The sequence below is a fragment of the Strix uralensis genome, chromosome 23, assembly GCF_047716275.1.
Source record: "Strix uralensis isolate ZFMK-TIS-50842 chromosome 23, bStrUra1, whole genome shotgun sequence".
Taxonomy (NCBI): domain Eukaryota; kingdom Metazoa; phylum Chordata; class Aves; order Strigiformes; family Strigidae; genus Strix; species Strix uralensis.
Genome location: NC_133994.1, coordinates 3,841,494 through 3,862,681, shown reverse-complemented (window position 1 = coordinate 3,862,681; position 21,188 = coordinate 3,841,494). Strand labels below are relative to the sequence as shown.

Genomic DNA, 21,188 nt, shown 5'->3' with positions numbered 1-21,188 from the left:
AGCCTTCTGGTTTCACAGACCTGTAGGAACTTTGGTTTTTGAGGCCATGCTGTTATCAGTTAATGGCTTTAAAAGCTGTTGGATGCAGGCAGGCAAGCATATGCTCAGATAATGTCATCATAGGAGCTTTATTTTCTCTGAAAATCAGGCTTAAAATGCCCTGCTTTCTGCTGGCAGGCTGTTCAGTCACCTTCCCCAGCCTCCCTAGTTTCACATGCACAGATAAGAACCCAGCAGAAAACAGCAGCCAATTAATAACACGTTTGTTTCTTTCTTTCTTTCCTTCTCTGATGGGGGTGGGGAGGGAGGCGGGGGAGAAACGGATGCTAGATAAAATGTGATTAATCTATAATTGGACCAGAGAAGACATCTAAAGCAAAAATAAAAACGAACGTAGGTGTAACTCCTAGCTTAGGGCTCCAAAATATTAGCAGCCCAGCCCATCCAGATGACATACTCCAAAAGATCTCTGGTCCCCACAGGAGATGGAAAACTACCTCCCTTGGTGGGTTGCCAAATGAGGCGCCTCCATTTTTAAGTCTAATACAGTGCAAATGCCTCGAGTGGTCTTTGGGAAGTGATTGTGGGCAGAGGGTAGCAGGGGGCATGGGGGAGAGGTTCCCCCCAGGGGTGAAGGGGTTGGTTCCCGCTGCTGTGCCGGGGGGACTGGCAGTGTTCATCGCCTGGGCTGCTTGGGGACGCGGCTCTCGTCCTGCGTTTAGTCCGCTGGCTTACTTGTCCTTGTAAACTGCTGGGATTTGGCTGAGGTTTGAGCTAGGCTCTTCTGGCCTAGGCCTGCTCTCAGGGTGGCTTTGGTGGGACAAGGTGTTGGGCTGGTGAGGACTGTGCCCGGCTGCCGGACCGACAGACCTGGTCGGGAAGGGCTGGGAGGGGAGCCACCGAACCCTCCTCCCTTTCCCAAGCAGCCACATCTGAGAGGGACAGGCAGGGGAAGGCTCTTTCCCCATTTTCCTTTCCCCAGGCGGTACCTGGTGGGGTGACAAAGGCAGCAGGTGAGGATTCAGTGGGTGTCAGCAGCACTCTCTGGCGTGGGGTCTGTGTCCCAGCACGAGTGTGTGACAGCGCCAGCATCAAGCACAGCAGGACCCCTCGATTGCTTCTTCTCCAGCTGGGCTCCTTGAGGATTGTCACCTCTTCGGGCCCAGATCCTCATCTCCTACAAGTCTGCACAGCTCTGGTGAGCGGTGGGTTGCCACCAGCTGGCAGCCTGCGCCACGAGCCAACAGATCTCTGCCCACCAGTACCAGCTGAGGATCTGCAGCTTGGTGTTTCTGTCTGGAAACCCTGCGACTGGAAGGTTTGCTGTGGTCCTTTCCCCTTCCAAACAGAGCTAGACAGAAATTGTCATCTGCCCCGACAATGTCAGACCTCAGCTTTTGTCTGAAGAAAGTGGCTTCCCGCAGCTTGGGCATCTTTTCTGCAAAGACCTGTCCTGTGTACACGAAAGGTGCTGCAGCCACGGCCGCTCCCCTGGTGCTTCAGCGATGCTGGAGGTGGAAGACTTTGCCAGCTCGCAGGGAGGTGTCTCTAATGTCTCTAATTAGCACTCGTGTGCTATTTATCTCCTCCTCTTCCTCCAATACCAATTTCTACCCTAGAAAACTCTTCAACCACACATTGATTTATAGAGTGGTCTCTGCTTCATTTTGAAACAAGGCCATTAATGCTGTTAACTCGCTGCTTTCTCCCAAATCTCCCGTGCTGCTGGCATTCCCCCAGCTGGGCGGGGGATTGTTAGGCTCTGTTAGAGTCTTAAGGCCTGGCTGGCTTAAAACATGGTGCTCCGTGAGGGCTGGTGCCTTTTCCCCAGCTGAGGGACTGGCCTGTGGCATCCAAGCTTGGCTAATTCTTCTCCTTTCTTGTTAGGGGTAGGCAGGAGCTGGGGAGTGTCTGTGGGGGGGGGATGGAGAGGGGGTGGATGTTGGCTCAGCTGCGGCCCCCCAGGGCACGAGCGCTTTGGAGGGGGGGTTTGGCAGGTGCAGTGCAGGGGGCAGGCAGGGTGGGCTGTGCCTTCCTGCATCCCCTGGGGTGAAAGAAACAGTGGGGGAGGATTTGGAGGATACCTCCCCCCCCCCCCGCCTTCCTCTCATCTGTGATGAGAGGTTTGATTTCTGTTTGTTTGCAGCATCCCTTGGTGGAGTTGCGTGCAGGAGGCAAGATTGCTTTTGTTGTTTGCTCTGCGGAGGGCAGGGAGAACAATAAGCCCTCTCGGAGCTGTGAAGCCAGGCTGGTGAGGGCTGGGCTGGCTGCTCGGGTGGATCAATAGGGTGAGGCACCAGGCTCTGGGGTCAGCTCCCTGTCACCCCTCTCTTCCTGCCACCCTCCTCCCCAGGAAGCCCTCTTGGTGCAACACAGGCTCGGGCAGCCTGTTTGGCCCCTTCTGCTATCCCCAGCTCTTTGCTCTGGCAGGTTTGGGTTTCTCACTGGCCCCAGCAGCTTTTCTGGATCAAGCGCATCCTCATCTCAGAGCTACATCTTGCTCCAGCCTGTCTCGACCAAACATCCCTCATGGATGGGGAGAATCACGATAGCTCGCCAGGGTGGTGGCAGCCAGCCCTTTTGCTGGCATCCGTGCACCTTTGCAGGTGTGTTAATGGCACCAACCAGCTGTGGGTCCTGTCTCTGCTGGGTTAGGAAACATCTGAGAGGGCTGGACACCCATTTCCTTTTGGCGAGCGTGGATAGAGTGATGCTGGCCCAACTCGTCGCACCAGGCCAAGGGAGCAGCACTAAGCACTTATTTGTGGATGCATAAAAGCAGCGGTGACGCATGAGATGAGGACATCTGAGAAATTAAATATTGGAAAAATGCTTTCTTGTGCCTGGCAGCCCCATAAATACAGGGTTTGCAGAACTGATCCAGGCATGGGGTTAGGCAGAGAAAACGCTGGTGCCACTGGCTTTTCTAGTCTGCGAAGGAAATCGGTTAGTGGATTAATCCTACAATGCTCTCAGTCCTGGGTGTTGTCTTCTACCTGGCTGCTGGGTGCCCTCTCTTCAGCACCCTGTTATGGCTTTGCCTCGCCAGGTCCAGCTCCCATTGCCCTCCAGCCACTCCCAGTTAGCCACGAGGAGATGGCCACCAGCAGCGCTGCGGGGACTGGTTCCCCGTGTCCTTGCTGCCTTCGAGGGGGATGAACAGTGCCCTGTGTTACGGAGCATCTGCTCTGTGCCAGGGGGTGTTAGGAAATACTCCCCACCTGTAGATGGCTCGAGTTTGGACAGACTGGGTGTTACCTTGGCTGTGCGGAGGCAGCAGGAGAGCTGTGTGCTTTGCCACAGAAAGGGGACCTTTCTGCTAGGGACAGCCAAGTGGTGTTGGAAGTGGTGTTTCACCACCTCTCTGCTCTCTTCCAGCCCTGTGTCTGTGTGTGTTGGCAGCTGAGGTCATGCCTGGGCGTGGGGAGAGGCTTTACCTGCCTGTGCAGGGCTGGGGGGCTCCAGCACGGAGCACTGGCTGTGCCTGAGCAGCAGCCACGTACCGGAGATCCCGGTCTTGCTCCTCCTGTCTGATATCAGGAAAAGACGCTCCTTCCTTTTATTTGATCATTTTTAACTAATATCCCATAATCCTGATGATCAGCTTCCTCTGGCTGGTAACCTATTGGCACGGGTGTAGGGAGGGGGAAATAATTGCCTTGAGCTTAGAAGTCACGTAAGGCGGTTACCCCCCCTCACCAGCTCTGCCGAGGTCCGCGTGCTGCCCGCAGCCTGCCTGCAGCCCCAAAGTTAAACCTGACAGCACGCCGGCGGTGAGAAGGCCGGGGCTGGCCCCCGCCTCGGTGTGCTGTCCGTAACCTCCTCCCGCTGCCAAATTCCCCCTGAGCCCTTCCTTCTCCAGTCCCTGTCAGAGAGAATACAGGGAGGCAGCCTTGGAATTTTAGTTTCTCAGAGGAGCCTGCTGGCTCTCAGGGCAGCTCTGCGCCTGCTCAGGGGGACAGGGGAGGGGACACTTGGCTGCCCTGGGAAGAGAGCCATGAAAATATAACTTAAAATAAAACACAAGCTCTTCAATTTTGTTCCTTTTGTGCATGGCAGCGTTGGAACACCCTGCTGGCTTTGGCTGCTAATCCCAGCCTTATTTCTCTTTTGACACAAGCCAATATAAGACTTGGATGCCACAAAACGAATTCACAGCGCAGGCTTCGTGGTGGGGCTGATCTCAGTTAGTCGAACGGGGAGGTGCTGCAGACCCGTCTTTTTTCTGTCTACCCACAGATGCATCTTGCAGCCCCCGGTCTTTTCTGACCACCCCACGCTCTCTTCCTTTCACAGCCGTGCTTTTCCCAGCCCCAGCCCCCTCCCACACGTGCGGTTTGATATGGTGGGAGCTGACTTGCAGGAGCGGGGAGATCCACTCCGGCAGTAAATCCTCAGGCTGTGGCGTACCCCCCCCCCCCCCCCGTGTCAGCTCCCCTCCTGACAAACACAGGGCTGACGTTAAGCCTCGCTGGTGCTTCTTCCAGGCCCACCGTGGCTGCTGGGCTGACGTGACCTCTCCTTTCTGTGTCGAGAAGTGGAGCAGGCGTGTGTTTGGGGCACAGGCTGCCACGGCAGCTCAGCGGAGATGCTCTCCTGCTTGATCTTGCTGACAGCATTCCCCTCGCAAGCCCCGTTACACTGAGGAACGACTCCTTTGCCGAGGCCACGTGAGGAGAAGCACAGTGAGGAGCAGGAAGAGGTTTGCACCCCCCACCCAAACACCTCGCACCCCGCAGACGGACAGAGCCCAGCCCAGTGGTGTGATGGTGTTTCTGCACCTCTGGCCGTGTCGGGCAGCTGGACCCAGACTGGTGTTGCTGAGCGAGGAGGGACCTGGAGCATCGGAGTGTGGCGGGAAGTCTTGTTACACATCACGGAACAGGAAAAAAAAAAAATCACTCTCTCTGCACAAGGTGAAATTTTCCTACCAGGCTTCTCAGCAGCTGCTCGCTTTTAATTACATAGTGCCTACTCCTCTAAGACTTTGCTGCAGCACAGACTGAAACACTGACCTCCTGCACTGCCACCACGGTGCTTGTACCCACCCCCTCGGGTGAGGGGGTGACCCGGGGTGCTCTTCTGTTCGCCCCATGATCCTGGGCAGTTCATGCTTCCAGCGTGAAGCTGTCCATCCTGGCTGGCCCAGGGGTTACAGCATTGGCTTCCCCTTCCCTTTTTCTTGCTCGTATTTGCACCCTACAGCAGCGAGCTCGGGAGGCAGGACTGGGGTCTGCTTGCGGAGCTTTATCCCCAAGCCCTCGTCCCCCAGCCCTGCCTGCCTTTCTCACCTGCTGCCGCGGTGGCAGCGAATGTTTCCCTGCCTGAGTTTTGCACCCTGAGCCCCGCAGCGAAGTGTGCTTCAGCCGAACCAGCTCAGACTGCTTCAGGGTTGCTCTGGAGAGAGGAGAGATGCTAAACATAGTTCTTCAAAAGCTGAACGGTAGATAAGGTAGCAGCAGTTATTAGACACCACTTTTGATCTCTTGAGAGTATTTTCTTCTCCATTTACAGTGAAGTTTGAGCTTTCTCTTGGGGATCAATTTATGCACTTTCATGTTACGTGGCTTAAGCGTTAGAGGAGGAGTAGATGGTGCGAAGGTGTTCCTGTTTTTCCCTGTATCAGGCCCTTGCTCAGGTTGCAGATCCCCAAGCTTGCCTCGCTCTCCCCACATCTCTGCCTCACGTCTCCCAGGACTATCCTTCTGGCATTTCATCCTGGAGCGTTGTGACAAAGAAACAGCATTTGTGTTGCTTTGTCTTCTCTTCCCCTCGGCTGTGTCAGGCTGAAGTCAGTGTGTGATACCTTCCAGAGGGAGTTAGTGCAATACTTCCAGCTCCTGAGTTAGCCCCACTGTAAATATTGCCTGGCACTGTGCTGCGGTGGAGGATTTCTTGCCAGGTGAACATTGGAAGGAATTCCAAGGCTGAACATCTCCTCTCCTGGATGGGGCACTCTGCCCCACAGCCCCAGGATGGCCCAGGGGGGCTGGTGTTCGGTGGGAGTCTAGGCTGAGCCCAGACCCTGCGGCTTAGAGATGTGATCACTAAGTTTAACACTTGTATGAAGTGCAGAGGGAGAGCAAAGGACTGCAGGAGGCCTGAAGCTGGCTGAGGCCCCCAGGGCGTGAGCAAGCTCCTTGCTCGAGCATGAGTAGACCTTGCCGAGTGCCCGGCAGCCTGGGAAAGGCTGGCGAAGGTGTTGGCTTTGCCAACCGTGCAGCCAAGTGCTGGCTTTGGATCTGCTGTGTCTGGGAGGAGCCGGCTTTCCCTCGGGTGTCCAGAGCCTGCTGCCACCCTCCTTCCCTCGCTGAGTGCTCTAATCTCCCTGATTTGTAAACACTCTGTTTTGCAGAGCGTGGCCTCTGCAGGCAGGTGGGGGCAGGTTAAAACAATCCAAGTATTATTTTTTTTCTTGCCCTTGCCCCCCTCCCTCGCGTGGGCTGCGTACGGCTGCCATCCCATCTGGGTGCTGCCTTTGTGTGCGCTGAGCTTTGGGGGATTTGCTGCGGCGTGGCTCCTTGGGGCAGATTCCTGCTCTTGGCCGAGGCTGGGGGGGGATCTGTGTGTCCTGGGGTGTGTGGGCAGTGCAGCGGGGGCTGGCTACAGAGGCTGGCTTCTCCCTCGCATCCCAAACTGCTCCTCTCTCTGATGGAGGCTGATGAATTCTTCCAGTGATTAGGAGCCGTGACAGTCTGCTCAGAGCCGCTCTTGCAGGGGGCTTGTGACAGATTAATGAGAGAGTCTTTTAAGATGATGTTTGATTTGCAAGAGTGACTTTGATGTTTTAGACCCCAGAACACAATGCTTTCAACTCCTCCCTGCTCCATGCTGCCCTGCCCGCCCCCAGCACCGCCTTCACCTTGCTCACTACCATCTCTCTGCCTCCAGCACATGATTTTGCTTTTAGATCTTCCAACTGATCAACTTTTTTCCTTGCTACCCACCTCTCCTGACCCCCAATTACAGGCTGTGTAGTCAGCTCTCCTCCTGCTCCTCCTTTGTGCTGCCCACGTCGCCGGTGTCACCCCTGCCAGGGGACAGGCTGCAGCGCTGACTGCTCTGCTGATCACGGGTTACATTTCGGTTGTGGTGGCTTTTAAAAGTGAAGAGTTTTTTCCGGCAGTCGTGCTGTTAAAGGTAGTGGCTGGTGGTGATCACGTTTCTGGGCTTGCCCTCGCTGTCTCCCCGTGTGATGCAGGAGCGCAGGAGTGTGTTTGGGGGTGCTGAGCTACCACGCTGTGGTCTCAGGAGAGGAGATTTGGTTTCCCAGAGATCTCTGTCGTGGGTAGAGCTGTGCAAGGAAGATCCTTGGAGAGCTGAGAGCGTCACAGAGGCTCCCAAACTGGATGGTGGATGCCTGCTGTTCTCACAGCTTCTTAAGGACCTTCCATCCTTAGGACACGTCGGCTTGAAAACTTTTAAGTGGTTTGGGAACTTGTTCTAGAGAGGTTCTTGTGGCCTTGGGGACCACAGGTTTTCAGCTGCAGTGTAGCTCAGCTCCGTGGCTAAACTGGAAATAAAGATGAGCACAATCCTGGTGAGCAGGGAGGGGTGCTGCCGTCCCCGTCCCCTTTGGTACGTGTCGGGCTGTACACAGGGGTGCTGGAATGCCTTTAGCCAGCATTTACCCCGGTGAGGCTAACTGCAGCTTTCCCCATCCATGTCAGTGGCACTGCATGAAGTCACTGTCCCATGTTGTAGGCAGGGACGGGGCACAAACTGGGTGAAGATGGACAAAACCAGGGCTCGAGGATTCGGGGCTAGTGGGTCCCTAATGCTGCGCTGGCTGTGCCAGGGGTAGGGGCTCTAAGCAAAAGCGTCTGTGTTAAGCAGTGCGGTGTTAATGACACAATCTAACGGCTCTACGTTTCTTTCCTGGGAGAGCCGGTGCTGATCTCAGCGTGGTCTGGGGGGTGCCAAGCCGTGTTTAACCAGGGCTGTGGCGTGGCCACCCCAGCTCTGCTGCCGGTGCCTGCGTGTGGCTCTCCCAAGCGGCTCCTTCTCCCTCACCCAGCAAGCCCTGGCTGATGCAATTAATATTGATGGCAGGGAGGGTGGGCCCGGGAAGAGGAGTAAATGTGCACAGGCGAGAGTCTGGGCTGGAGCGCCAGCCTAACCGATCTCCATGGCAACGGGCACCTCGCGCTCATGCAGAATTAATGCCGGCCTTCGCTGTCCTGACACACGCGCACGGCTCCGTCCCCGGGGCCTCGTGTTTCCCTCTGCCCTTTTGGCACAAGGAAGCCCCAAAAGCAGCTCTGCCCTGCTCTGTGCTGGCTTCCCCCGCCTTTTGCACCAGCACACGGGGTGGCAGCAGGGCAGGCTTGCTTAGGCTGGTGTGGTGGGGCCTTGCCCCTTCTCCAGAAGGAAAGCTCAACCTCAGTCCCTGGGGTTTATTATTATTAGGCGTGTTTGCCTGCTACTACCTCACTTCTGCTTCTTGTCTTCTGGCTGAGAAACCATGCAGCCTCCTCAACTGGTCCACTGGACTCCAAGGATGCTTGTCCAGCGTTTTCAGTGGCTTCTGGCTTTCTCTGTGATGGTGGCTTTGACTCTCTAACGTAGATATTTCACAGCAACTGCTCTGAGGCAGGAGTCAGAACAGGACGAGTCACTAGCGTGGCCCAGTAGTGACCTCCCCACCCTTGGGGACTAAGTGGGGGATGGCAGTAGGTGGGACGCAGAGGGGCACGTCAGCTCAGTGCCCGTCAGCATGCATTAGGGATTGAAAAGATGGGTTTGAGTGTCACAGCTTTTTCCCTCTGCTGCCCAGCCTGGCTAGTTTGGGGCTGCTTTGTATTCCCCAGTCCAGTTTGCTCTAAATGGCTTTAGCAGGGGAGCACCCACCGCTTCCCAGAGAGGGAGAGTTTTTAATCCCGTAGCGTTAGATGAAAAGGCAGCCACCGGGCACGTTTGGCACGGACATCCTCATTCTCCAGTGTGGGGCTCTTCCGATGAACAAGAATACCCAGTGCCAGCGGTTCAGCTACCAGCAGGTCCCCAGGGGTGCAGGTTGCCCTCCCTTTCCTGGATCTGCTGTGGGAAGTGTCTTCCTCTCGGGGTCTCCTGCCCGTGGCCCTTGCTGCAGGGACTCGTGGCTGTTTGGAACGCGGCAGTGTGTTGTCAGCCTTGTCGCTGGAGACGCTTTAAGCCACGAAAGCAGGTACATCCCACCCTCCTATCTCCCACCTGCGAGCTGTAATCAAGTTTCCGGCTGTGCTTTTCTGATTGTTTTTCTTGTCCCGTTCGGAGAAGGGACGGACTCCCCTGAGATCTGGAGCAGGTCCAGGCTGGCAAATGCACGTTCTGCCTTCAGCAGGCAGGCCTGGCTGGGAGGGGGGAGCTGCCAGGAGTCGCCTGCGTGTTTTCCTGGTGTCCCCTTCCTCTGTGGGTGTTCAGGGCCCTGCTCCTCCCTTGGTAAGATTTGATCCTGGTGTCGAGGGGACTGTGTGCCCACCGAGCCCCTCTGAGATGCTCCTCTCAGTGGCCCGGCTGCGTGGCCGGGTGCTGCCAGAGTGCGAGGCGGGCAGACACGTGCTGCAGAGGGCCTGGCAGGGTGAAATAAGCAATCAGCAAGCTGCTCCAGTTGCTTTTTTTCCTTTTCTGTGCAGTGGAAAAGAGCAATTTTGACGTTACATTTATGATTATTATTATTAAGCTGGAGAAACATTTTAATGTGAATGCTTGGGGCTTATTAGATAGAGCTCTTCACCTCAAGATCTCAAGCACTTGATGAAACCACCTTGTTATTAATTCCTTCTACTTATATTGAGCTACTTACTAACATTGGGGGTTTGGTGATTATTATTACCTGCATTTTTTGTAAACGGGAGAACCCAGGCGCAGAACTGGATGGGGAATTGAAACTGGAAGCGGAAGCTGGTGTCCACCTTCCCTGCCTGCAGCCGGCTGCCATCTCCCTGCTGCTTGTCCTCACTGCTCTGGTCCAGGAGGCTCGGAAGAAGGCTGGGATGGATTGAGAAGCTGCCCCAAGAGTTTTACCTGGAGCACTTGGTGCAAATGGCCAGTACTGGCAGCTGGGAGAGAAGTGGAGGGGGCTGGCTCCAGGCTGGGGAGGGCAGCCTGCACCTTGAAGCCTTGGCTGCTGCGTTTTTCTGGGATGCAGGGGCCTGAAGGAGGGCACAGTGGAAGCCTCTGTGTGTGTGTGTGTGTGTGTGTGGGGAGAGAGGGGGTTGCTGAGGCACGGAGTGAGCCCTTTGCATACGTGTGCTGTCATGGGCTCTCACTTGGCAGAACAGTCTTGCCAGCTCCGGCCCGGGAGTGCCCCAGGATGGGCCAGTATATGTGTGTGTGCCCTGCAGCACCTTCATTTTGCCCAGTCTCTTGGGCCCAGCTCAATCAGAGCCTTCACTTCAATAGCAGTCTTCTCCCCAGCTGCCTGCAGCCTCACACCGCTCACACATCCACACCGTGTGCGGCTCGTAGCCCTTCTCACGGCGGCTCTGGCCCTCCCAGTTGGCCACAGTGGAGCCACCCTATTCTCAGCTGTCCTTCCAGCCGTTTTGGGCATCTGCAGGCACTGTTGGATGCGAGGAGGTGGAGCTGGTGCCATCTGCCCTGGCAGCTACTCGTGGAGTACCAGCCACCTGCGCCCGCGCAGCCTGCTTGGGGAAATGCGGAGCTGAACCTTGGCAGCGGCTGAAGCATCCCGCTCCCTCCCTGCTGCTAATTAGGGGCTGCCCGAGGAAGTGTCACGGATGGGGTGGGGGAGGCTTGGAGCTGAACCGGTGCCGTTACACCTGGTGCCATGGGTAGTCATCGTTCTTCCTGCAGGAGCAGCTTGGCTCTGATGCGTGCCAGCAGCTGGGCCCGGACCGCAGTAAGAAGCACTCCACAACCCTGACTTCTCTCTCTTCCCGCCCCAGTTTCAGCTGCCAGTGTAGACAGGCTCCCAGCAGCTCCTCTCAGCTTGTCATCTCTCTCCTTTCCCCTTTTCTTTGCTCATGGTTTGTTGATGCAGGGAGAAGCGCTGGCAGGCTGGGGAAGGTGTTTCCATAGGTGCCTTGTGCCGCTTGGTTGCTGTGCCAGGCTGGTGCCCCTGCCCGCTGCCTGTTCGGAGGAGCCACCCCTCCCACCCCAGCGATTTCTGTGGACACCCCACGCTGCGAGCCCCCCCGGCCAGGCCAGGTCTGCCCTGCAGGCAGTTGTTTCGGTAAACAGACCCCAGTTCACTCCCCCATCTGCTCGGCTCTGGAGGCAGCAGGCAGGCAGCAGGCAGGCAGGCAGAGGCCAGGCATGGCTCCAGCTGTAGCGGGGTGGGAGCTGCCTGCACGTTCCCCTTGCCTTTGGAAAATGCAGCTGCATGGCCTGTTCTCCAGGCTGTGGCAGTGCCCTGACCTTCCTCCGCTCTGGGCTGTTGGGAGGAGAGGCTAAAGCACTTCGGTGTGCTGCTCACCTTCCCCAATTAGCCAGAAGAGAGGAAATCCTCATTAGCATCCCTTTGTGCTCTTTACCCTGAGCCGGGCGGTCACTGCAGGACACAAGGTAGAGCCTCAGAGCATGACGTATCTGAGCTGGAGCCGAGGCTCTGAACCCAGTCAGGTCTTTCCCCTGTCCTTGATCTCTTCTAAAAGCCTTTTTTGCTTTTGCAGGCTCAGCCTGGGGGTGCTGAGGGAGAGGAGACTGCTCTGTCCGCCCATGGAGTCATGCTGACTGAGTTGTGGCGGGGAGCATGGTACCATGATTTATTTGTAGCAACACCTTTTGCCTTTCCCCTCCTCTCCAGGAGGTGCACTTTTTTATTATTATTGTTGTTGTTGTTATTTATTATTCTGTTTCTGCTCCAGTGCTGCTAAGAGACATGGAGAGGCTTGGCTGGCATTCAGCATGGTTACAATAAGCCCAAGCCCTCCCTTTTGTTCTGTACAGCTTGCTCAAGTGTTGTATGGATACCTCACTTTAGCTGTTTCTCTCCCTCATCTTCAGTGGCTCAGGAGGTTTGGGAAAGGTCAGCTCCTAGCTGTAGCTTTTTTCGGCTCCAGACAAGTGCTGCTCTCATTGTTTGCCAAACGCCTTGCTGCGCCTCGTCTCTGCAGCACTCGGATGATTTAACCAGAGCCGTGCTTCGCTTTAGATCCAGTCTGCTCTCTGACCTTGCTGCACAGCTTTGCTGTGTGCTTTGCAGACAGTTTTGAAGCACAGGCTTGAAACAAGTGCTGAGATCCCACCTCCTCTCTGCAACCGGGGAACAGGCACAATAGGCTGCAGCCTCCAACACCCGGAGCAGGGGCTCCATGTGTTGCAAGCCCACGCTGATGCTGGTTCACCCCTGACTTCCAGAGGCGTCCATCAGAGCTGGCTCAAAAGCCTCCAGCTGCAGCGTTGCTGTGGATAAGACAGGCTTCAGGCTTGGTCTAAGCTGAGCCCTGCCCTGGCACGTCTGTTGGGTGATGTAGAAGGGAGGAAAATGCGTGGTCGCTATCCTGGTGAAGTATGGATGTCACTAGAGGCACAACAGGCGGGCAGAGCTCTGGTCCCTCTGCACACCCCGGGTCTCTGGTGCTTCTTCCAGCCGGGTGGGCAGGTAGATGATTTCCTTGCCATGCTGGTGAGAACCATCTCTGCACTCCTGTCTGCCCCGTCTGGGCTCAAGCTTGGGAGTACGAAGGCAAAGCTGGTCCCTTTGTTATATTGTGGCCCAGCGCCTGAAATAACGGCGCTGGGAACAGAGAACAATCTGCAGCCCCTCGCCTGTGGGGTGCTTTGGGTAGCACGGTCCTCACCAGCACTGTCAGGAAACAGATTTAAGAGGTCCTTGCACTTCTGTACACTTTATCTGCTGCCTGGAGTTTATTGGGGCTGTCGTGTACAAGCGTTAGGGCAAGAGCACTTTGTGCCTCACTTATTGCTGCCTCTGCCCACGCCCAGCAAAGCTTCTGCATGGGGAATGGGATGTGGAGGCTTGGTCAGTGCCCAGTACCCCGCAACTGGGCTGATAGTCTCTTCTTTTTGCTTCTGATTTCCCAACTTTTATTCCTTCTGTGTCAGCGATGGCTACATTTCTTGAATCCTCCCAGGTAAGAGAGAGAGGAGGAGAGATAGAGAGAGATGTTGGGGAAGAAGGAAGCTCCCTTTGAATTTAATCTTTTGCAGAGGTTGTTGGTTTGAATCATCTTAGCAGGCATAATAAACCTGTTTCATCTCCTGGGTCTGGCAGTGGAATTAAGGCATTTTGTTTTATTCTCCTTGGTGTTCTGAGCTTGCATCATCCAACTGCATCCCAGCATTGGATGGGTGAGTTTTCAAAATCATCTGCTGTGAACAAATAGGTTTCTTCACCAGGAGCACCAGCAGTGATTAGAAGTGAAGGAAACTTAAAACAACCAATTTGCTTGTCACAATTTGTTTCTGGTTTTGAAGCATTTTTCTTCCTCGCTTTGTCTGCTCTTGGCCTGATCACCGAAACTCAATGGAGCTGTGTCCTCATCCGCAGGAAGGGCTGATTCTCGGTGTTTGGGGGTTGCACCCTGCCATACCCCCACTCCCCATCCTGCCCGGGCATCCCTGGAGCAGCCCGACCATCCCTTTGAGCCAGGATGAGCTCTGAGGCACCACGGTGTGCAAGCTTCTCTCCCGGGGATGGAGCTTGTTGGCAGGTAGTGGGAAGGTGTCTGTCAAACAGCGGTGCTGGAAGAGCTCACTGTTACAACATTCGGTTGATGCAGAACAGGAGGTAAATAAATACCCTTTATATCATCCCTTTTGCTCACGTATTGGCCTGTTAGGTCCCTAATGTGTTTATGAAATAAGATTCTGGGGGCAAGGATAGACTGAAACTTTGATTCTGATAAAATACCAGTTTTCTGTATGTGGCTTGACCCAATTAACTTTATAATACTTCGTGGCCTTTTTGCATTTACCATTGCTTTTATCACTTCAGATTAAGATATTCTTAAATATATGTGGGCAAAACAATTACAGGGAGGATCACTTAAAAGATGACAAGACCCAATTTGGCTCCAAGTCTGAATGAACAGTTTTAAAAGTTTCTTTGAAGAAGAGTCAAAACCATGAGCAATGTTTTAATTTCTTCAGAAGTCCTGTCCAGTGCTGAAAGCTTTTTCCTGCCAGGTTTGCAGGCTGGCTGCTGCGGGGGCTGAGAGGAGAAATGGGTGGCAGGGGACCGAAGGCCGATGTGCTGTTGGTGCATGAGCTGGGTGGGAAGGAAATGCACCTAAAAATAGCAACGAGGGTCTTAGGACGGGGTTTTTGAAGTGCTCGGTGCTGCCCTGAATTGGGCCCCACTGAAAACTTCCTCAGTTTGGGTGGGACCAGACCTGGGTCGGCTGTTTGCGTGGGAAGCCCTCGCCTTGGATGTGTGAGGCTCCTTTCCCATACTCTGAGGCAAAAGACAAGAACAGAAGAGCTCAAGAAGGGACAGAGCTGTCCCTGTTACCTACTTTGAAACCCTGGACCTGCTTCCCACCTTGGTGTCCCTATCTGCGAGGGTGCTGCTGAGCCTGGGCTGGCGTGTCCTGAAGGCAAGCTGGCTCTGCATCCCGCCTCTGCTGCGCACACCAGCTCCTCTCCCTTCCCTTCCCTTCCCGTCGGTAGGTCTGATCTCTACGACAGCTCCATCTCTGCCTCCCCTGCGACCGGCAGCTGATTACGCACTACACAGTTACACCTCTGTTCCACAGACCTGTGCCTCGGGCTGGGGGGACGGGATGAATCCCCGCTTGTCCTGCATTTCACATTCCTCACTTGCACACCTCCCCTGCACCTTCTAATCTCAGAGCTCAACAGGCTCATCTGCATTTAAAAAAAAAAAAAAAAAGAAGAAAGAGCAGCAATGGAAAGAGTAGGAGAGACTATCCAGAGCACTTCATAAAGATAACGAATTGCTTTTAGATATTGGGCAGGAGAGAAAGAGAGTTCTTTTTTATTTGATATTAGTCTCTTAGTGGTGCATTGTTGCTGTGCATACGAGCTCAAAATCTCAAGGCAGTCAAAGGCAAATGCCCAGGAATTGAAGTGTAAATGAGCTGCTGTCGAGCATTTTATTTTGCCTTTTATGATTTCTCTTTCTCTCATTATGTAGGTCAGTCTCCATTTCTAACATAAGCCGTGTGCGTAGGGGAGCGTGGGGCGCTGAGGTGTGGCCGGCGGTGGCACAGGCGCAGCAGCGGTGCGATGGGGGTCGGTGCAGGGGCTGTGCTCGGCGTGGCGGGTGTGCAGTGCACGCCTGGGTGTATGTACCAGCCTGGTGGTGTGAGTGTAGGGCTGTGCCCGTGGCGGTGATCACCCGGCAAAAAGCTCTGGCATCTCTTGCTCTTGCTGTCTCACCTGCAGACTGCGGTGTGCGGAGATACCTGTCCTCTCCCTTCCTCCCGCCAACCCAAGAATTACATTTCCTACTACATTAGCAATTCAGATGCTGAACTGGTCTGTGCTGGCTGCTCTGATTAGTGGATGTGATAAAGAGATTTGTGCATCTCCTTTAGAGAGACACCAGCCACGTGATTCGGCCGCTTTGCATAAACAGCCATGAATAAAGCAGTGTGTGCTTGTGGGACGATCTGTCCCACACTGGGACAGGTGAGGATGTTTTCTTCTCCATTCCTTGACTTTCCTTTCTCTTACTGGTTAGCAGAAAACACGTTGTGCTGTGGAGGACTCACAAAGGCTTGAAGAAAGGGACCCTGGGCAGAGCAAGTGCTCTCCGGAGCGCTAGGGATGCTCGTCCGTGTCTGTAGTGGGGTGGGGGACACGTCCCTGCTCACGAGCTGGGCCTTGACCTCCCTGTTGTGGTGCAGAGCTGGTGACAGACCCTTCCTGCTCCAGTTCATGCTGACAATAAGCAGAACGGGCAGCCTGGAGTGAGAAGGGGCACAGGGGAGACAAGAGGGCTGACCATGGGTTTTAGCTCCTTTTGGACTATGCTGTACCCCAGCCTCTTCCCTCCCTGGCCTTGTGTGGGATGAAGGTGCCTAGCAAATACCCTGCCTTACAAGGCCGCTCTCAAAGGGCAGAGCAGGGCTCAGTCACTCAGGAGAGACTGTGGTAGAGCCCATGTGGAAGGTAGTGTGGTGCCTGAGGGCAAAGGGGGGTGCTGCCTTCCGTGACAACCTCCCTTCCAAGGAAGCTTCCTCTGGGTCACAGGCTTTGCCGACCCTGCTGTCCATGCTGCCCTTCCCCGTGGCCTCTGGGCTGGCTTGCTCCGCACAGTCCTGGTGGGATGGAGCAGGCACTGAGGTTATTCTGCCTTTGCTTAACGCCTCTGTGCCGGGTGCAGGCAGGGGATGGGAGCTCGGGGTGCAGCAGCCCTGTTCCCTGGCTGGCCTGGGCAGACCCTTGTTCCCAGGCACGCGGCTTTGGGGTGGGTGGCTCTGGCAGGGTTGGCATCCCTGGAGAAGGACCCAACTGGTTCCTGGCAGGCAGCGAGAAGCAGCGTGCTGAGATGATGACATCCTCACTCTAAGCCAGGGAAGAACCTGTGCCTGGAGCATCCTCCTCTCGCTGGCACTGCCCTTGTCCTGGTCCCCTGCAGGGCTGCAGCCCCTTCCTGAGCCTGGGTGGTGTGAGGAGCTCTGGGAGAGGAAAAAGGGGAGTCATGGGTGGGTGCCTGGGCCCAGGCGCTGGTCTGCACCCCTCCTGTTTGCAGAGGAGCAGCCGTGGCTCACCTCCGTCTTGGTGTCTGTGCCCACAGCGTGCCGAGGGATGCTGTGCGGGTTTGGGGCGGTGTGCGAGAGGAGCCCCACCGACCCCTCCCAGGCCTCCTGCGTCTGCAAGAAGACAACTTGCCCCGTCGTGGTGGCTCCTGTCTGCGGCTCTGATTATTCCACCTACAGCAACGAGTGCGAGCTGGAGAAAGCCCAGTGCAACCAACAGCGGCGGATCAAAGTCATCAGCAAGGGACCGTGCGGTGAGTGCAAGGGCAGGTTCTCCTGCTTCCCGGAGGCGACCGCACAAGGCCAGGGAGACTTGTCCTGAGCTCATGTCATCACTGTGGTGCTGGTGACTTCCTGAGGGATGGGGACAGGGCTGATGGGAAGGGACACTGAGAAAATTTTAACAAGCGATAGGACAAGAGGGAATGGCCTCAAGCTGCGCCAGGGCGGGGTCAGACTGGCTCTTAGGAAGTATTTCTTTGCAGAAGGGGTTGTTGGGTGTTGGAATGGGCTGCCCAGGGCAGGGGGGAGTCCCCATCCCTGGAGGGGTTGAAGAGTCGGGTTGACCCAGCACTGAGGAATCTGGTGGAGTTGAGAACAGTCAGTGTGAGGTTCATGGTTGGACTAGATGATCTTCAAGGTCTTTTCTAACCTTGGTGATTCTGTGATTCTGTGAATCACCAGCTCTGCCTTGGTGACCAGCAGTTTAACAAGCAGGCAACCCGATGGCCAAAGGCTGTTCAAGAGGTGCACGGCAGCCCGGTGGGGAATAGTCCTCTGTCTCTGGCTAGATGTGGGAGTTGGAGGGACCAGGCGCATGCACAGGCTGGGTGGGCTGATGAAAGCCCTTCCCCAGCCTGGCATTCACCAGCTGTGAGCAAGGAGCTGTGTAAATGAGACCCCAGTCTCCTCGTCTCAGAGTAAATTAACTTGACCTTTCTCTCATGCGGCGCTCTGGCTTGCAATAAATCTGCACCCGGCACTCCTGCTGGGGCTCTTGTCAGAGGGGAGAGAGTGCCGAGTGATTTATTTAAAATAATAATCATAAAAAAGTGACAAATAAAGGGGGAAAAAAAGCAAAAAAAGCTGGCAAATAAATTTTGGCCCTTCCCTGCTAGTGAGGAAATTGCTCCTTGAACTCTTCCCCTAATTGCGGTTTGCAGGAGGTGCCGTAAGGACCCTTGTTTTCTCGTTTGCTGAAGCAAGAGGCTCTCGGAGAGCATGTGCAGGGAAGGGAGCTCGCAGCAGTGAGGCTGAGAGGTTTAGAAAGGAGGGGCTGTGCCTGAAGTGCCAGGTGGGGAGTGAGCTCCTTTCCTCGCGTGCCATGGGTCCGGGGCTGATCCTACAGCCTCACCATCCTGCCCGCTCAGGACCAGGTACACGGTGCTGGCTGGCTGGAAAGGCATCATCACCATGGTGTAGGTTTCTGGGCACTCGGAGAGTGTCTAGGTAGATATGGTGCTGTGTCGGGATTATTTATGCCCCCTCCTCTCTCCCGCAGGCTCCAAGGACCCCTGCGCAGAGGTGACCTGCAGCTTCGGCAGCACCTGCGTCCGCTCCACTGACGGCCAGTCGGCCAAATGCGTCTGCCCCTCGTCCTGCAGCGGCGTGCCCGAGAGCACGGTGTGCGGCAGCGACGGCAAGGACTACCGCAGCGAGTGCGACCTCAACAAGCATGCCTGCGACAAGCAGGAGAATGTTTTCAAGAAGTTCGATGGCGCCTGTGGTGAGTCCCCCCCTGCCCCCCCGCCGCCCCGGGGGGGTATTGCTCTATAAACATTTCCCGCTGTGTCAGGAGTATCGAGGGCAGGCCAGCGGGAAATGGCAAGGGTTGGGGAGGAAAACTTGCCCGCCCGGCTGCTGTCATCAGCTCAAAACCACGGGCTGGGCAGAAAAAGGTCAGGCTGTGGGTGACGGCTTCTGAAAGTCAGACCAAGCCAGCGCTTCGCCCGCGGCATTTGGCTGTGGGTGTTTCTGCTCGGGACCCACTGACCTAGAGAGTAGTTGCAACATCTGTGCTACCTCTTTTCCCTCCTGCTGTTTCCCCTGGCTGGAGTCCCCCCGGCTACTGTTTTTGGCCAGAAGCCCACTGCTAGCCGGCATCCCGGGGCTCTCGAGCAGGCAGTTCCCTTTAATTAAAGGAGCCCGACAGGCACAGATCCCAGAGCACAAACACAGTCCTGCCACTCTGAGGATGGCTTCCTCTTTGGCTGATGATGGCTGGTGGATACTTGTAATTAAAAGCAACTGTATTCATTAGGAAAACCATGAGATCAGCCAGGACACGTGCCAGACCAGTGTTTGTCCCCGGGGGAAGGAGTGTTGGGAGTGTGTTTGGGCAGGCTGCAAACTTGGAAGAGCTTTAATTGCGCTTTCACTGCTCAGTCCCAAGTAGGGCGAGATGGGTGCAGATGGGAGGTGCGAAAGAGGGTGATGTCACGCTGGGCGCTCCAGGTTTCTAGGGCAGAGAATAGGTTTTGAGCCTCGCTGCTCCTTTGGGGTCCTCCTGATTTTAGCTGGGCATCAACAGAAACTCGGGCAGTCTGGGTTGAGCAGCTGGGCTATAGAATCTGAAAATTCTTGAAGGTATTTGGACCCTATGGGGTGTGCTTATAAGGCTTGAGGATGTACTGCAAGTTAAAGGAGAGAGTGGGGATGAGCAGTGCAGGCAAGGCATATCTCAAATATCCTCATCACGCAGTCCCTGAGATATGTCTGCGCCCCTGCCTCGTCCCCAGCCCCTCTGATGCGGGTCCCTGTCCCCTCAACTCTACCACATCCCTGCTCAGCTACAGCAGCCTTATTTACCCACAGCTCCCTGAGTCCAGGCAAGATGTTCTTGTGATTTTGTTGGGGTCTGTAGAGGTCTCTGAGGAGGTAACACATGCCTGGCTGTCTGCTGGGGTGACTGCAGGGCAGCAGCGAGCACGGGCAGCTCTTGCCCGAGGGGGAATGGGAGATGGATCTGGTAGGTCCTGTGGGAGCTCCTTCGCCTGCTGCGTTTCCATGATTACTGCACATGCTAAAATGGACAGAGCAAAAGACTTCAGCTGTGACCCTGTCCTAGGGCAGCCTTCTCCAAGGGAGCGGGGGGCGGCCAAAAGGGATGTCCCTTGCCTGCTTGTGAGAGGCTGGGGAAACAGGGTACTGTATTAATTCCTCCCCTTGTCAGCCTGGGACTGTGGTCAGTGCAGGGATTTTAGACAAGTAGGATTAAAGGGTGGAAATGTTCAGTCGTATTTCTACTGTTGCAGACAATGAATCAGCACTCTCCAGGTACCGAGCTTGGCAAGGAAGAGAAAAACCGAGGGCTAGAGTAGGGATTAGTGAACAGTCAGCACCTGTTTTGCCCATGCCTTTGGTATGCTAATGTGAGCTCAGCTCATCAGAGAGGGTGATCCAGATAAGCCTAGATTAGAGCAGTGGGGTAAGGCAGCGTGTGGCCCTGGCTGCCTTCAGGGCTCTTTCAGTCTTGGGAAGACAGGGAGGGAGAGCGGGAGGAGTGGGATGGCAGTCCCAAGCATCTTGCAATGCCCAGCGGATGCCCCGTGGACTCAGGAGGTTCGTCTGGGTCGCAGGAGAGAGCCCTGTCCCCTAGACAGGGGAGCAAAGGCAGCTCAGGATGGGGAAAAAGGCAGAGCTCATCCCATCCGGCGATCACTTTGGAAAGGGCACGTGTCCTCAGTGTGTGCAGCTCTGTAAAAACCGAGTCCTTACGTGTGCAGAGCCCTACAGATGTCCAGTCTCGAGGAAGACTTGTTTAGTCTGGAGAAGAGGAGGCTGAGGGGAGACCTCATGGCCCTCTACAACTCCCTGAAAGGAGGGTGCAGAGAGGGGGGATGAGTCTCTTGAGCCAAGGAACAAGTGCCAGGACAAGAGGGAATGGCCTCAAGCTGCGCCAGGGCAGGGTCAGACTGGCTCTTAGGAAGGATTTCTTTGCAGAAGGGGTTGTTGGGCGTTGGAATGGGCTGCCCAGGGCAGGGGGGGAGTCCCCATCCCTGGAGGGGTTGAAGAGTCGGGTTGACCCAGCGCTGAGGGATCTGGTGGAGTTGGGAACGGTCAGTGTGAGGTTCATGGTTGGACTGGAGGAGCTTCAAGGTCTTTTCCAACCGAGATGATTCTGGGATTCTGTGAAGAGCCCCAGCACACGCTGAGTGACACTGGGGAGGGCATGGAGGCTCTCGGGCCAGCTGGGAGGGAGGAGGGCAGGCCGGGAAGCACCTCTCTGGGCAGGGGGTGAGGGTGCCTGACTATCTGCTCTGGCTCTGTGCACAGACCCATGTAAAGGTGTCCTCAACGACATGAATCGTGTTTGCCGGGTGAACCCCCGCACCCGAAGGGCGGACCTGCTCTCCCGCCCTGAGAACTGTCCCCCAAAGAGGGAGCTCGTGTGCGGTGACGATGGGGTGACTTACGACAACGAGTGCGTGATGGGGCGCTCGGGGGCCATCCGGGGGCTGGAGATCCAGAAAGTGCGTTCGGGGCAGTGCCAGCACCAGGGTAAGTAGCTCTCTGCTTCCCGGCGAACAGGAGCGTTCCAGTTCCTGACCTTCC

The 21,188-nt window shown here is 55.7% G+C and overlaps 1 protein-coding gene across 6 annotated transcripts in view; it reads left to right on the top strand.

The window, feature by feature from the left end:
• Positions 1–21,188, top strand: part of AGRN (agrin) — a 125,927-nt gene that overhangs the window by 62,921 nt on the left and 41,818 nt on the right. For all 6 annotated transcript variants that reach the window (XM_074892791.1, XM_074892794.1, XM_074892790.1 and 3 more), the window contains 3 exons: positions 16,673–16,888; positions 18,136–18,360; positions 20,910–21,134. In XM_074892791.1, coding sequence (XP_074748892.1) covers positions 16,673–16,888; positions 18,136–18,360; positions 20,910–21,134 — 666 coding nt within the window. The remainder of the gene's footprint in view (positions 1–16,672; positions 16,889–18,135; positions 18,361–20,909; positions 21,135–21,188) is intronic.